The 17,461-nt window shown below is 39.7% G+C and overlaps 1 protein-coding gene across 1 annotated transcript in view; it reads left to right on the top strand.

Moving 5' to 3' along the window:
* Nucleotides 1-17,461, top strand: part of AFF3 (ALF transcription elongation factor 3) — a 365,437-nt gene that overhangs the window by 200,308 nt on the left and 147,668 nt on the right. Inside the window, exons 5-6 of the mRNA XM_068138610.1 lie at nucleotides 8,813-8,899; nucleotides 15,018-15,054. Of these exons, the coding sequence (XP_067994711.1) occupies nucleotides 8,813-8,899; nucleotides 15,018-15,054 (124 nt within the window). The remainder of the gene's footprint in view (nucleotides 1-8,812; nucleotides 8,900-15,017; nucleotides 15,055-17,461) is intronic.

Raw genomic sequence — 17,461 nt, forward strand, 5'->3', positions numbered from 1 at the left:
TCCTTCATTTGTGGACACAAGTTTGTCTATGTTCAGCTGTCTGTACCTCTGTACTCTTAGCTGAACTGGTCCCTGTAAGCTTCAGCTATCACATTGTGCCGCTGTGCTGCTTCTAGAATACAAATCATCAAGATTTAACATCTTTCTGTCAAGTGAAATCTAGAAGGCACACAATGCAACCTTGAGAACAGATGGTTGAATTCATATACACTGAAGCATGCAGTGCTACACTGATTTCTTAATCTCATTCAGAATAAATTACTTGTATATGAATAGAATCCCTAAGTTGTCAGAACATCATAAACAAAATTATTTACTAATTGCAGTCAGCCACATCCATGCATGGTAGTCCAGGAAGGATTTACAGCCTGCTTTACCTTGCAGAACCTCTCTGTGCTATGGCAGGATAAAGGGAAGGAGACGTCTTGCCCTGGTGTTCAGCTCCAGTCTGAGGTCCCAGCCTGGAGTAATTTTTGCTTGTAAATTGAGCACATTTCATCTGATATAATTAAGAAACCACAAGTGCCAAACCTCTTGGAGCTACTCTTTTTAGAACCACTCTTGACAGCAATTTAATTTCTAGTACTTCAATTCTGGTTTGTTTTTTTTTTTGTTTGGTTTTTGTCATTTGTTCCCCCTCCCACTCCCCCATCCCAGTCTTTTCTTACCCTCTATATCATATTTTCACACTGATCAAGAAATTTGTTGTAGTAACACAGAACAGAGCTTTCTTTGTTCTTGTTATGGTTGGCAGCTTTCACAAGTATGTTAGCCAAAAGGTGTTCTAGTAGCACCTTAAACCTTTACCCAGAGCACAAGGTATTTACTTCACATAATATCTGCCCATAACTTGTGCACAGAGCACATAGGCACTACTGTGTTATCCATAAGTTCTTGAAGCTTGAAATAATCAATTGACTGAACAAGCTGAGATAAATTTATCAATTCATGCCCATTGGTGAATCTCCACTGTAGATGCACAAAGGAGCTTTTTGTACAAGCCCTCTGGTTCCCAGGAACTAAGTAAGGCTTCATGGTACCCCTCAGTCCTCTTAAACTAGCTTCTGGAGTGTGCAAGACTGGAACTAAGAACAAATTAAGCCAAACTGATTGCGTTCTATTTCACCTTCCCTCCAGCAGGGGTGAATGAGAACCACTAATGTACTTATCAGAATGCTGACACAATGTAAGAAACTTGCAAAATTCATCTAGTTTAAAAAAAAAAATAAAACCCGACAAATCGTGCTTTGATGATCTCCTTACATTTAGTAGTGTGGTTTTGTCTGAAATAAAGGCATTATTAGAACATTACATGCGTTTGTGGCAAAGATATTTCAGTATTGCTAAATATTTACTATGACGGTATTTTTTTGTCTTCTCCAAACCACAGACGTTTTCTTATTAAATGTGTCTGGGTTTTATCTTTGTAAAGCCTTTTTTCTCTGCTCCTTTGTCCATATTAATACAATCATTCACCAAAAACAGGGTAATACCCACCCTGACCAGTGTCCTGGTCTTTATTTTCAATAGCTTTTGAGTTAACTTCTTGAAATGTTTCCAGGGCAATTGTGAGGCCACTGCCTTTGCTTTGTTAGCAGATTGCAAAATTAACATGGTTGTTATGATCTCTGAAAATATTGACTATGTGCACTTTTTCGTTATTATCTGAAATCATGGAGAGGTCTGGACCTTGAAGTATTCTAGGTTCTATCCTCTTTCTCCTCCCCCAACTCCCAAGCGGCAGCTATTCATCTTCATTAGCCACTTCTGTTAGCTTGATGCCAACTGAGACTGGAAAACTAGCTGCATCTGTCTTGCATGGTAATTCAGGAATTAGAATCCACAGTCCTTGGGTGCAGGAGGTTAATGTACTAATAAATATTGTACCTTGATTAGCCACATCATCTTGGCTTGTCCAGGCAAGACTGATTTTCAGATGGTTTGCCATATCATATGGCCCAGCGCATTCATCTAAAATACAGCTTCTCAGATAAGGGTTGATACTCATCATTGCAACTAAGAGAAAATTTGTCCAGTTTTTGTTGGTTTTGTTGTTGTTGTTTGGGTGGGGGGTGTTTTTTGTCGGGGGGTGGTGGTGTTTCATTTGGTGGGTTGGTTGGTTGAGTTTTTCCATTTCAGTAAAATTTTTTAAGGAAACCCGCTAGGTTTTGCTCTATGATGTACCTTTAAAGAGACATGTTATTCCTTTCTTCATAGTTAGAGATAAATCTTTTTGTTTAAAACTCTGATATGGGAGAGCATGGCATGTGTTATATTCTAATTAGCACTTGCTTTTAGAATCCAAATACATTTATTTCAGGTATCCATACTTCTTCTGGACTTATAGACTCATTTTCTCCTCAAAAAAATGAATACAAATTCACAAGACTCTTCTTAAAGGATTATGATCATACAATGAAGAACCCAAATAAGTCCATTTGATAAGTAAGCAGATGTTGCCTTCTTTTGTATTTATCTGTCCTAGATTGTTGAATCTTGACTAAATGTTTCAGGATGGTTACAGTTAAAGTGGACATAACATATTCCAAACAGAAACTTACTGCACTAATGCTTGTGATTTGCTGTAGGGTGAATTGATCCACAGATCATGTTACAAATGTTCATGATTTGGAATAGTTTAGTTCTGTAGATACCAAATATCTGGAAATTTGATGCTGAACACATTCTTTAATACTTCAGTCGGCAAAACCTCTGACCTTCACCCTTTCCAAGGGCCTAATTTCTCTTTTTCGCTTTCCTTCTCCCCAGCCAACACATACACACAGACAGTCTTGTTTCTGTCAAGCAATTTCAGCTGCTGCCCTTCCATGCAGCTCTGGAGAGCCAAGCACAGCACAAATGATGCAGTCACAAGCTGCACGATTACCTTTATTTCTTTACTTAGAAACAAACAAACAAAAGTGACAAGCACTCACCTCTGGATTGTCATATATCTTTGAATATTATGCCAATGAAGCCTATGAGAAGGAATTTGTAATACAGAAAGCAAGAGGGTATTTGAAGGGTCTTGGGACTGGAGCCAAAGGGGAAATGTGGGAGAATGTGTTTTTCAGCAGATTGCTGTGGTAAAAGTGTGACTCCGTGAAATAATTTTAGCAGGAGTAGAAAAGACAAATGAGGTTCAATGCTGAACTGGCACCCAGCTCAGCTTAAATGGTGTCCTTAGAGGTATCTCAGCTCTATGACAGGGAGCTCATAGTATTTCCCTTATATCATCCTTCAGTTAGTGGGTGAAACCATGTTTGTCATATCTCAAGTTTAGAAAGCATTTTGCATTCTATGTGACATAAACATTAACTATGAATTAAAACCTGCCTAAATAAAAGGGTGGAAAGAAAGTAAAACAGTAAGCAAAGAAAGCTGGAAAACATCAAGATATTTTGTTGAGGGCTCATGGTTCTAAACAACATATTACCAAAAGGATAATAGTGAAATAAAAGATGCTCGTGTGGACAGGGTAAAAATAAGAAGTGCTCAAAGGAAACTGCAGGGCTTACAGGGAAGAAGAGTTAAGAAGATGTAGTTTGAATAAGTGACAGCATAAAGAAACAAGAGGAAACAGCTTTATCTTTCTGGTTTGCAGATACGTATTTGAGGTTTGGGTTAGAAAAGTTGCAGAAATAAGAGATGATAGAGAAATCAATTTTCAAAAAGGAAATCTGCTTTTCACATCGTTGGAAACATCATAGTGAAACACTATCAGCTTCAACATAGTCTCCAGAAGTTTCAGATTTTTGAGTGTTACTTTTCCTTCACTTCTAGGCCGAGGGTGGGGGGGTGCAGGCAGCTTAAGCCATTAGAGTGTGTTAACCTCTTAGTGTCAGACTCCTTGATTTGGGTGTTTGACACTAAAATCATATCCATGTTGTCAGCTAGTGGCAGTGTAGCTTCACTGAACTGAAAGGGATCTCTGCCAAGTGACAGCAGTGAATGAGTCACCTGTGTTTAAAAAAAACACTTTATTTTCTGAAGACAGAAGAGCAGCTGGATTTGAGGTTCTCAAAATGTGTCCTGTGATCACTTGCTAAAGGATCTTGGAAAGCTCTGCCTTAGCTTTGAGTTGCCTTGACATCCATCTAAACAAATAGGTCTAATGCTTATCTAAAATCTGCATTTTAGTGTAGATAACTCCAAAAAGAGAGCCTCTGCTGTCCCCATGTTCTAACCAGCACAGTATTTGCAAAGGAGAATAATGTTCCACCATCGTATCAATAGATCAATGGATGAAATTGAGACATTTGAAACAGCTAAAATAATTTTAAAAATCTGTTTAACAGGGTCCTTCATGAGACACTACAAACATTTCTTAAATCATCATCTGTGGAGAGACAAAATACTATGAATCAAAAACTGGCTGCATGAGCACAAGGAAAAAGGAAGATTAAGGAGTCAGTTTTCTTAGTGGCCTAATGATAAGTTCTGGTTTTGGTAGTAAATGAACTGCAAGATAATACATGTGACTAGATTTCAACTCTAGATGATAGTGGTCTCCCTACTTTTTGTTAATTACAATTCTTCTGAATCAGTTCAGCCATTCCTGGTATCATGTGCCACACAGCAAGACTGATGGCACTAGATAAATAGCTTTGCTTTAAGTCCAGAGTGAATACTCCTATTCACCTCTGCATGGTACTTTTCCTGAAAAACTACCTGCAAGGTAGGGTTAAAAGCCCCAAACAAAACACTGTCAAGCCATCATTAATCCACAAGAATGTCTTGTTACTTAATTGTTGCTGCGCAAACTGAATTTGAAGTAAGGATACAGAATACTATATGTATCTTTATTTGAAGGTTTTCCTTCCAGTAAGAAGAAAAGCCAAGTTGGCACATTGACTGAGATTAACTAGGCTTAGACTTATATAGCTTGTAAAACTGGACATTTGTGTATAACTGCTGGAAACAGTTTTACTATGGATGTAGACAAGGAGGGTTATCATACATATGTGAATGAGACATGTCATCACTACCGCCTGCAAAGATGTCAGTGTGAAACAAAACTACTGCAGCTCTCACTAGGAGAAAGCTCTGTTTTCTACAAAGGGTCTCAGAGCTATCCCTTGGTCTTATGTATCTGGCTGCAGGATGAGGAGGGCAGTCATTGTCATCTCAAACAAGCAGTCCTGCAGCTGGGCACAGGTGCTTATCTACATGTATTTTAAAAAGGTCTAGTCAGCTCCTGCTCTGATCAAGAAGTCTTTTTTTCCCTATTATTGGAGCCCAGAGTGGCTTCTCATTTAATATTGTTGTTCAGGACTTTAAGGTTAACTTAATGAAATTTAAAGAAATATCTAAACTGGTTTTAAGTTAGACCATTATCTTATAGTGACTGGAACATTTTCTGATGCCAGGTGTTGTGGATCTAATTTTTTGTTCGATTTCATTCTAAAGGTTAATCCTTGCTTTTTTTCTCTATAATTTTACAAATCTTTTCTGTCAATCAATGTTCTAACACCAATTTGAAGGTGCCAAGGATCATAATTGCGCTTAAATTTCATCAGTGCATTTGAAACATTGTTTTCAGTCCAGTGGATGCCTTATGCCAATGCTGCCAATCACAAACTCTAAAGGCAGACAACTTAGCTCAACAGAAAAGAGAAGCCGTGCATGAGAATTGATTTTAACAATAAAAGATGAGTTCTTTCTATTTTGGTAGTTGCTGTTCGAGTTTACATTTTCAAAAATTTTGCGGTATGTACTAAAAAAAAAAGATCTTGATATAATTGTACAAAACTACTAGTGCTTCTAATCAAATATATCTAGATGGAGTCTAGAATCATGAGATGTGGCACACGGGAACATACTCAGGATTTGGTTTTGCCTGACCTCACAAAATGTTGATGTTTGCTGGACCCCTGAATCCTTTCTCCTGATTTTTGTGATTCGGCTTTTGGCAGCCAGAAGGAGACTGTGCACATAGTTTAATGTTTGGGTTTGTTAATTTTTTTTTTAATTACTACATTTAAACCTTACTACTCCTTAGTAGTGAGAGCCTGTGGTTTGGCTTATAGTTGGACCTGATGATCTTAGATGTGTCCTTTCCAACCAAAACAATTCTATGATTCTACGATTCTGTGTTTTTCATGTTAGTTTTATGATTATTTTTTCTAATTTGATTTTATTTTATAGTCATCCTAGTTATAAAGAATAGTGATAAATACACCATATAATCACAACTCAAAATATTATTCTAGTACATTCACAGTCAGATATTCATGATAATGGCATGCATTAACCCTGGCAACTGTCAGTGGGCTTACTAAATCTTTTGTGTAACCATAAGGTTTACCCCAAATTTAAATTATGTAGAAAGCTTTAGTGTATACTATACTCACAGCAAAAAGGGAGAAAAGAAGCTAGTTGGGGAAAAAAAAAAAAGAACACCTCTAAGGCCATTTTTCATTGATGTGTGAATGAGAAATAATCTTGGGGAAAAAAAGAAATGGAAGAGTTTGACGTGTCAAAAAAAAAAAGGTTACCCTTATTTTTAATCAGCCCGCTGGTCCTTTCCCTGGATGAAGGCATCATTGTCAAATTCAGGCAGGAAAGGTGGGAGGGAAGAGCTCTGCTGCTGTAACATATTGGTTCCTGCATGGCATATAGCAGACTTCTCAGAAGATGTTTCCCTGAAGGTGACAGGGAGGGCCAGCCGCCATATAACCTGGAGAAACTGCTTCTTGAGCAAATGGAAATCATAGCATATTTCACAAGTAGGATAACTTCAGGTCAAAGCCACCAGACCTTCCCAGTCCGTCTGCTCCAATTCTTCAGTTGACAGAGATAACCTAAAGCTTTGCCCTTCAGAAGAAAGGGGCACGTCATTCGTTCCTATGCATACTTTTGGGCTCAGCATGACAACTCGTAGGGAAAAACACTGTTTGGGAATGGTGTTGTACTGGTGAGAACACCTTTAGTCTTTATACATAACATCCCATTTTCTAAAAAGTAAGCAAGTGGTCCTGTAAGAGAAAAGCAGATGAGAAAGCAATACCACTTTAGATCACAGCCTTAGGATTAAACATCCATGGTGCAAATCTCTTTTTCTTCAATTTGTTGTCATAAACCTTAATCTTAATTCCTTAATCTTTCAAAAACAGTACCATGTGTGCCAGGTGCTTGTAGCAAACAGCAGCCTGGTTGCTTGTCTTTTTTTTGTTGCCAGAGTTAAAAGAACTTACTTTATATTGAAGATTATTATATACTGCTATTGCTGGCACTTATCAGATAAGGAAGGCATAAGATGAACAATCTGTCTCAAAGAACTGTAAAGCAAAGAATTCTGATACTGAAACTGCAAGCCAGATGATGCACTGATTAGAGGCATGCAAGTAGATTGCAGAAGTGTAATAAATCCTGTAACTTTTTAGCCTCAAATAAAGTAAAAGAATGCCATTTTTATTAGGAAATAAACTGTTTATCAAGAAGGCTTTAAAGGTGACATTTATTACTAGTAAACTCTGTTCAAAGGGTTGATCCTTTCATTAGCAGAACAGAGACTTTCCTCTATATAAAAAAGCCTCAACTAAATCCATGCTGGGTCAGGAAGTCCTTCCATCAGCATTAACAAAGGATGGGCAAGAGACTCAACCACATATTTTTTCTAACAAGAACATTTTATTTTGTCTTTAAAAGGGAATGAGTCATGGAAATGTAACTCCAGTATTATTTTGGGACTGTTCATGGATCTCAGCATGACTCCTTGGAATATCACTGAGAAACAATTCCACTCAGCTAATGGTATCAAAACCCTGCGAAGCATCTGTCAGGCAAACACTTGATTGTGTCAGCGAGCCCCCTGCTTAGTCAGGATGTTATTTGCTCTTCAGCTCTTGAAACTTGTGGGCCAGCTCTTCAGGGTTGTCACACTCTGTGCTGCTTCTCATTCAGTTAAGTTACCGAGTACCAAGTATCTGGTTGGTGGTGCTGAACACATCAAATAACATGTCCATCCTTTAACAGCTTGCACTAGAGAGGAATATGAACCTACTCTCTTAACAGATTTCTTGACTTAAGTGTTTAGTTTACACCTTCCCAAAAGCAGCCTTGCTGTGGAGACCAACTCATTCAGGATTGAATGATAGAGGTATTGAATGTGTGTCTTCCTGCTACCTGAATCTGTGTCAAAGATGACTGCATACAAGCTGTGTCAAGCTCCGTATGTCTCTTAGCTATTAAAAAATGTTCTTCGAAACTACATAGAGGGGAGATCAGCGTGGACTGCAGCACACCTTGTGTAGGGCTTGCCACATATCTGTGTCCTGCAAGGCACAAACATGTTGCAGTTAGGACCTTATTCAATTATTTCGCAATGATAAAGGTGATTTTAGGAATTAACCACTGAGCAAGTGTTAAGCATTTATCATTCCAGTCTTGTCTACAAAATCTATTTTGTGATTAGTACATAGTGTTACTTGGTCATGAACTGAAATTTCTGTTCCCATACTACAAAAAATGTTCTTTTGTTGGTCTTACCAGCCAGAATATGTTGTATGATTAAAATGTCCTTGCAGATTGTCAGGAAAATCAAACATCTTGCACTTAAGATGCATTAACATTCAGGAAAATGAAACAGTGCTTAAGAACTACTCTCAAGAGTCTGTGACAAAAATCAATGTAGCTCATGTATTGTCTAAATTATATGTAAACTGGGCATTCCCAGAAGCTACAGTAACTTAAGTATTCCACTACCCATGCATTCTTGCTACTGATATAGTGATAGCAGTATATATAGTGTCATTGTCTCATATTCCACTGAGTTTCTAAGTACAGTTTTCTGTACAATAATGTTTTTCAGGAGATGACCCATTCTTGGCCTCCACCATTGTCAGCTATTCACACACCAGGAAAGGCAGAACAAAGCAAGTTTCCCTTCCCAAGCAAGGTAAGACATTCAATATGATGTAAAACCATGGCTCCTGCACTTCAAAATATATCCTACATGAGTCTTGACTAAGTATGTGAAGTCTCTGGGCTGATGTTGATGCTGTGCTGATAACCTCAGAATAGAATCATAGAATCATAGAATCAACCAGGTTGGAAAAGACCTCAGAGATCATCCAGTTCAACCTACTACCTAATACCTGACCCCTCATGACTAACTTAACCATGGCACCAAGTGCCACATCCAGTCCTTTTTTGAACACCTCAAGGGATGGTGACTCCACCACCTCCCTTGGCAGCACATTCCAGTGACAAATCACTCTTTCTGTGAAGAACTTTCTCCTCACCTCAAGCCTGAACTTCCCCTGGTGCAGGTTGAGACTGTGTCTTCTTGTTCTGATGCTGGTTGCCTATGAGAAGAGACCAACCCCCACCTGTCTACAACCTCCTTTCAGGTAGTTGTAGACAGCAATGAGGTCTCACCTGAGCCTCCTCTTCTCCAGGCTAAACAATCCCAGCTCCTTCAGCCTCTCCTCATAGGGCTTGTGCTCGAGACCTCTCCCCAGCCTCACTGACCTTTTCTGGACATGTTCAAGTGCCTCCACGTCCTTCTTAAATTGATGGGCCCCGAGCTGGACACAGTACTCAAGGTGTGACCTAACTGGTGATGAGTACAGGGACAGAATGACTTCCCTGCTCCTGCTGGCCACACTATTTCTGATGCACACCAGGGTGCCATTGGTCTTCTTGGCCACCTGGCCACACTGATGGCTCATGTTCAGCCTACTGTCAACCACTACTCCCAGGTCCCTTTCTGCTTGGCTGCTCTCCAGCCACTCCAACCCCAGCATGTGTGTGCCAGTATCCCCTGCCTTTTGCCTGCTTACAGCCTCTGCAGGGCTACACAGTCTTGTTTGCACATTTCCTGGCATACTGTGCGTGGGTCACAGATTCCTCCCCACAAGGCAAAACTGCAGGTGTCCCTGGTGGGATGTCGAGATGTGGCACTTCCTTCTGTAGGCATATGCTGAGGCTCCACACTGATACCTCAAGGCATCTACAGCTGCTGCAAGTCAAGAAACTCCTGCTCTCATCCTTTGTTCCTGCTTCATCTGGCTTCATGAGCTGAGATTTTTGTTGACACTACTGAGGTTTGTGAGGTTGACTTTACTAATATACTGGCCTCTGCAGCTTCGGGCTGAGGAGTGGACATATATCCCCTGCCACTCATCTAGCTTTGGGGGCAGCTTTGCTAGAGAGTCAGTCAGCCCAGTGGCATGATGACCAGATGGGCCACAGAAGTATTTCCCTGGGCAGTATTTGATGCCTGGTCCTTGAAGGCCCCTGGTCCTTGAAACCAGCTCCACTATCATCTGTCTATCCCAGGGAGGATGGAGTACAGCATGGTAATGCTCATCACTACAAGCTTGGGGAAACCACAATATTTATAGTTGGTAAGTCAGGAGGGAATGAAATCAACTATTCTATGCAAGAGCCAATAAAAATTTCACACTATATCAGCATATACTGTTTATATGTCACAAGCATATTTCCTGAATTGTTCAAGCTTGAAAGATGGTATTGACGCATTTTATAGTCTTACTCCTGCTAAAGCAAGCTCCTTCGGTAACTTTTAAGTCTGTTTTGCAAAATTTAGTACAGGGAATAATTATAAATGCAAAGTCAGGAAACCTTCAAGATTTGCCTACAGTAAAACAGCTTTTCCATGAATGAGTGTCATGATTTTGAAGCACCAGAGGTGTAAGCCAAAACAGAAAAGAAAAGAAAACTACTCATTGTCTGTTTGCTCGCTGAAGCACACAGCTAGTTGAAGGTGGTAGACAGGTTAGAGGTTTGTTACACTAGAGTAAGTCCAGTAGGAAATAGGTGGATCAACAGCTTATGAGCAGATGAAGAGCCCACATATGGATGACAAAAATGAGATGGTGCTTGCAGCTCTGCAGTGTCTGCCATAATTATCACCATGCAACGTGCTTGCATGGCACATGCGCAGACATTCATGGGCAAGGCATTCACCTATCAGCATAGCTACGTGGCCATCATGAATGCACTTCCTTATAGCTACACGTATTGTGATAAACAGAGGAACAGGAGAACCACAGACCATAGGCCAAGATATGTGAATGATGGTTGGTACTGACTTTCTCATCTTCTCTGCAGAACTGCAGAGGCATTTCAGAGCTCTACCTTTCATCTTTAAAGAGTCTTTTCTAGGTGGTTTCCTTTTCTCTTACCAAAGTAGAGTTTCTATTTTATTTAAGCTTAGGATGGTCAAGATTTCATTTAACAATCTATGAGCATGCATACATATGAGCATATATACAGTGACACTACAATTAATTGTGGTTTGGGTGGTCCACATGGGCAGAAATTAGAGTGCATTGTGTGAGATGGGGAAGAAGTACCTAATAAAATTCACCAGCATCCTGGAAAAATCCTGCATAGATCCTGTTAGGCCTGTTAGATCCATAGGCCATAGATCCTGTTAATTTTAGACACCACCTCTATACTAAAATAGCTTACAATAATTTGAAGCTAATTCTGTGGCTTACTCTGAATCTGTACAGTCACAGACTTTAGAAGACATTTGCTTTTCAGGCTCTGAAATGCAGAGAATGTTTTCCTGTTTTTTCAAACATGTTTCTGAAACATCCATAAGCTAGGTATTGCTTTTCACAAAGCACACTGTAAAATCTGTATTGGATCTTACAGAGAATGTCTCCATAACTCTTAGAAAGCTTTCCCACAGGTAAGCTATGTAGCTGTTCCAACTTCTTAAAACCTAAGGACTACATCAAACTATTGTGGGTCACACATTATTCAGATAAATAGGCCTGTCAGTTAAGTAGTGGCCAAGGCCAGCAAAGAGGCTAAGACTCTAAATTCAGGGCATCAGCTTCATCTCTTAGTTCCAAGTGATGCATGGTAGCATGAATTCATTTTCAGTCTTTATGGCAGTGTTGAGAGATCACTTTAGTTCATTTACAATGACTTTTCCAGCCAGAAAAGCAAGTAGGCTGCAATCCTTTTTAACACAAGATAGTTCCCAAATGTAAAGACACTCATCATTTTGGGAATGAGAAAAAGAGGAGCTTGTGGGACTCCTGCCCTATTGCAAGTATGAAAATCATCCTGTCTATAAAAACCGAGCATCTTCATCATTAGTTCTCATACATTCTTTTAATCTGCAACTGAAGTGATAGGCTTGAAACTTACTAATTAGACTATTAGAGTTGCAAGGGCCACACCAACTATAGCTAGAATAGTTTTGAAATCAGTCTAGTAATAAAAGGTAAATAACTGAAGTTTATGTATCACAAATACACCAGAAATACGTAGTTGAACCTGCAAGTGTGGACGTATCTCTTTATATAATTGCATGCTTGTGGATGGGAGGGCTGTATGTGCACATGCTGTAACTGTATATTAAATCAGACCTCATTAATATGGAAGGTCTGCATTAATGCACAAGAATAAAGGGGAAGTCCAGATCAGGTTTGACACATGGGAGTGGTGCAGTAGGTTTTCCAGGACAGTACTGCTGGTAGAGCACATTTAGGGAACTGTCCTTTATGTAATAGAGAGCATAAAGTTAGATTTTATCCTTAACTTCAAATTTTCTTTCTCTGGAATTAATTTGTACTGTTGAAATTACAAGGAAGGGGCAATAACAGTCTCTATTTCTTGTTTTTCAAAGCTTAAGGATAATTGAATCCATGTGTGATGTGACAGGCTGTGTGTGTTTTCCTTTCTCCTGTCTCTGTCACACTTTGTTATGTACAAATTATTAGGTATTATTGGACTGTAATTTTATTTAAAATAGCCTAATAAATAAACTTTAAATGAATAATTAAATTTTATAAAAAAGAGCTCTCTACTCTTTTGCAGGGATAACATGCGGTTATTTCTTCTGCGTGCTTTGCTCTCCTTGGTTTTTACTGTGATTTCATGTCTTGAAAGTTTGTTCAGGTGTTCAATTTCTAGGTACATGCATGTGATATTATGGGTTCAGCCATCATTTTGTTATTTGAGAATTAGTTTATGCACTCCAGGAGAACTGGTGTCTTTTCACAAAGCAATTGGGTGCTGATTCTCAGCAGAAGCTACATTATCATAGTGAAGTTATTCTTTACTTGCTTAATTAATTTACTTTTGTTTTTCCTTTTAACAAGCTGCAGCAAATGCACTAGAAAATAATCTCCAGAAGTAAAGACGTCACCTGTGGTTTTTAAGTTACATAAAGTTGCACTGTTTTCCTGCCTCACTGAGAGCATTCTCTGTTTCACTAGGAAACTTTTGTATTAGCCTTTACTATTAAGAACAATTTGTTGAGAATCGTGACATTTTAGAGATTCAGTTAAAAGGAAAAGTGAAAATGTTATGGCGCACATGTTTTGCTAATGTCAAATGTGAAGTTATGCAGAGCCAATGGCAGAGATAGAATTGTGCTAGGCAATTACAGGAGAAGGAGCATGCTTCCGGGGTTGATGAAAATGAAAAAGAGTGAGCAAGATCCTTGTTTAGCAGTTTCAAACACTCTTACAAACCTGAGGGTGTTTCCATCAAAATTACTGTATTCCCCAAAACTTTTATAGATATAGAAGTTCACTATTCAGGAAACTGAACATGCTCTAACAGCCCACTTATGGACAGCCTGGTTGTCTACTAAAATAGCTTTTAAATTCAAACATACATGTTGCCATCACCACTGCAAGCTGATTCTGACATCTTAAGACTATATTCAGTCACCAGAAAATGAACAGGTTCGAATATCCCCTCATCAGAAGGTTTCACAAAAAGCTGAGGCAATCTGTCAAAAGTAGACAATATTGAATTCATGAGAAATTACTGTCAGCATGTGAAACATGCTACAAATCTTTCCATACTCCTAGCCCTTGCCCAAAAAATGTGATGTCTCACATTTCAAGTCTGCAGGAAGACAGTGAATTTCAGACGTGTATTATAGCATAAAAATTACAGATAAAGCCATGCAGTCTGGAGAACCTTGACTCCAGAGCAAATGGTGCAGAGTGAGGGGATTTGACTAGCTGAGCCCTTGAGATCCCAGTTCTTGTGGTCCAGCCAACCTCCATTCAGAGAAGACAAGAAACTCTTGAGGTCCTGACGTTTTTCAGGCCCTCAGCTTCTGAGTGACTCAGCAGCAAAATCTTACCTCAGCCAAGTTGGAGTATTCTTGAGCTCTCTGGGGACTTGCACTTTCTTTCCTGATGAGCTGTGTATTTGGCTCATTACCCAGCTTCTGTGGACTAGGGATCTGGCCCTGCACCTCATTCCTCACCAAAAATGATTCTGTGCATTGCTCTTGGTGCCTGGCCTCTGAGAGTGGCCTCTACTGCAGTTGTAACTGCAGCACATACACAAGGTGGTGTTGCTGTGCATGTCTGGGTTATTCAAAAGCAGAGTTATATACAGGATACTTTCCCTGCTGTTATCCATAGCAAAGAGTTCTTCTTTTCCTTATTTTAAATATCTTTTTGTTGTCACTTATATTTGTATTTCCCTTCTATTTATAGTTTTCTTGTTTGTTTTTATGAGTGCAAACAAATTCTATGGGTGAAATATATGAACATTTTCACAGGAGCAAAAAAAATAGCTAATTTATTGCACCATATTCATAGATATTGTGGTTGTGATAGAAGGTTGGCCTTGTAACCTCAGGGACTCAGAACTAAAGTCTGTATTCCCATTCTCCAGTGCTGTCAATATCAACATGTGAAAAGGAAAGATCAAGAATCCAATGGTCCATGAAAAAAATATTGGTCTTCCCTCTGTCTTCTCATCTAAACTTGTAGAAGATAATAGCTGAGTTTTTGCTAATCAATAAATGAATAGAGAGCAGGACAGTTGTAATAGCTATACAAGGAATTGTACCATTAACTGTTGTTGTGAAATAAGTTTACTAGCCTTAGAATTAATGGATTTTTGAAGAAATATTTGGTTTATTCTTGTAATTGAAAATTACTTTGAAAGTGAATGAACAATTAAGGGTGCTGTTTGTATTGTTAAGGTAATGTTCAAGCAAGTATTGCAGCTAAAAATTGCCCTACAAATAACACCTTTTTCTGTTATTACTGTAGGAGTCACAACAGGGATCTACAGGACACAGCAATACAAGTAAGTACTAACTCATTTTCTGGCTGCATTGGGAAGAGATGACAAATGAGTATGAAAACCAATTGATTGATAGAGCCTCAGCAAGCAGTACTTGGTTATGGCCATATGTGGAGAACACAACTGAAGCGTGACCATCAGAATGTCATCTCTTTTGGTGGACTGGGAAGAGCAAAAAGGTTTAGTTACGTGGACATGAAAGACTGAAAGGACAGAAGAGTGGCTTTTTTAGAAAGTGAGAAAAGGGCTGACCTAGTTGCACAGCCAGATCCAGACTGCAAGAAAATTCTGCAGGAAGACTTACTATCATTTGTCTTTCACAGGCCATGGTATATTTTGTGGGTATTGCATAGTAATGAGCTACATAAATTCTGCCAAACTAACACCAAATGATGTCTGAAAGACCATATGGCTGTGGGTCTTTTTGGCTCACAGTGTGGTTAGGGGAATGATGTTTGCCTGTGTGGCTTCTGGTTGGGGCTTTTCAGTAGACTCCAATTTACAAATCATGGTGTAGATCAGCATCACTTTAATTACATTTCGTTATGGTAAAAAAGCTCAGCAGCTGTTTTGAAAGGAAAGATTGAATTGTTCTGTGAAACAAATTATTAATCCTCTCCCCTGACACCTCTGACTTTTGTTAATGTTGTCTTGCATATTAAAAATACATGATCCTGTCCATCTCTCAACATAAAATCCTCTCAACCAAAAGAATTATTTTGCTAGCTTCCTGACCTGTCGACCAACATCGAGCCCTGTTTGCAAATTACAGGGCTGTGACTGAAGATGAAAAATGCCCTGAGCTCGTAGGTATGGCTTTGAAAGTAACCGGTCACCCACTGCATGAGGGAGAAGACATCCAGAGAGACAAGGCTAGGAGGTGTAGGCTATTATAACAGTGTGGCTCTTCGCTGGGGAAAGGTCAGCATGTGGAAGACAATGTTGTGAAGAAACATGCAGTGGTGTCACTTAATTGCTGGCATAGGTTTGATATTGCTGTGAGTACCAGCACTAAGGAAATAATAGAAGCCAAAGGGGATGAGGTTCTGTCAGAAAATAATGAATACGGTAATGGGAGATGGAAGCACAAAAGGGCTATAATAGAGAGGGCTATGCAAACACGTGCAGAGTCACAAGCGTGACAAACACACCAGCTGAGATGAGGGCTTTGTAGTGACATCAGAGGCCAGAGTGTTTGGCCATCTTTGGTCATAGTTTCCTTTTGAGTATTTCCTGATGTTGACTTGCTGGAGCGTGTCCAAAGAAGGGCAACGAAGTTGGTGAGGGGTTTGGAACACAGCCCTGTGAGGAGAGGGTGAGGGAGCTGGGGAAGCTTAGCCTGGAGAAGAGGAGACTCAGGGGTGACCTCATGGCTCTCTACAGCTACCTGAAGGGAGGTTGTAGACAGGTGGATGTTGGTCTCTTCTCCCAGGCAGCCAGCATCAGAACAAGGGGATACAGTCTCAGGCTGTGCCAGGGGAGGTTTAGGTTGGATGTTAGGAGGAAGTTCTATACAGAGAGAGTGATTGCCCATTGGAATGGGCTGCCCAGGGAGGTGGTGTTCAGGTGTTCAGGAGGAGACTTGGTGGGGTGCTTGGTGCCATGGTTTAATTGATTAGGTGGGTTGGATTGGTTGATGGGTTGGACACGATGATCTTGAAGGTCTCTTCCAACCTGGCCTATTCTATTCTATTCTATTCTATTCTATTCTATTCTATTCTATTCTATTTTATTCTATTCTACTCTATTCTTTCAACACCTGAATAAAATATGATGTTCCACAGATCTAGTGAATGCTGCCTTCCTGTGGATTGGGAAATGGGTTCTGCCTCCCCATAACTTTCTACAGCTTCTTACTCTGTTTGTCTCCAACCTCACTTTACTTCCATTTCCTCCATCAGCCCTCACACACCACAGTACCTCCAGCTTCTTATCTCCTCATTCATCCTGCTCAGCAAAATTAGTATATCTTTGCAACTGGGCTGGAGTTGCACTTGTACTGGCTGACTGATGCCAACCAAACCAAACAACTGAACCCGTGCAGAAACATTTTATTCATTTATGGCAATAGTTTAAGGTCACCAGTTTTTCTAATGTAGTTTGGGGAGTTTGACTACTTCAGACACCTAGACTCATAAGAATCCCTGTCAAAGTGCTGGAAGAAGGCATCAGATAAAACAGAGAATGAGACATAGACTTTACTAGTCCTGTTTTTCAAACTCAGAGGAAATTGGGGAAAAGGGGAATTCAGATGGGTGGTCAGTTGACTTGGCTGGACACCAGGTACTCACCAAAGCCACTCTGTCATGGAAGAGAACATCATAGAATGCTCTAGGTTGGAAGGGACCTTTAAGGGTCATCTAGTTGCACCCCCAGTATATAATGAAGGGCTCATGGGTCAAGATAAGGG

This window comes from Melanerpes formicivorus, unplaced genomic scaffold, assembly GCF_026170545.1.
Source record: "Melanerpes formicivorus ecotype bairdi unplaced genomic scaffold, bMelFor1.0.p_v2 SCAF_1, whole genome shotgun sequence".
Lineage (NCBI taxonomy): Eukaryota > Metazoa > Chordata > Aves > Piciformes > Picidae > Melanerpes > Melanerpes formicivorus.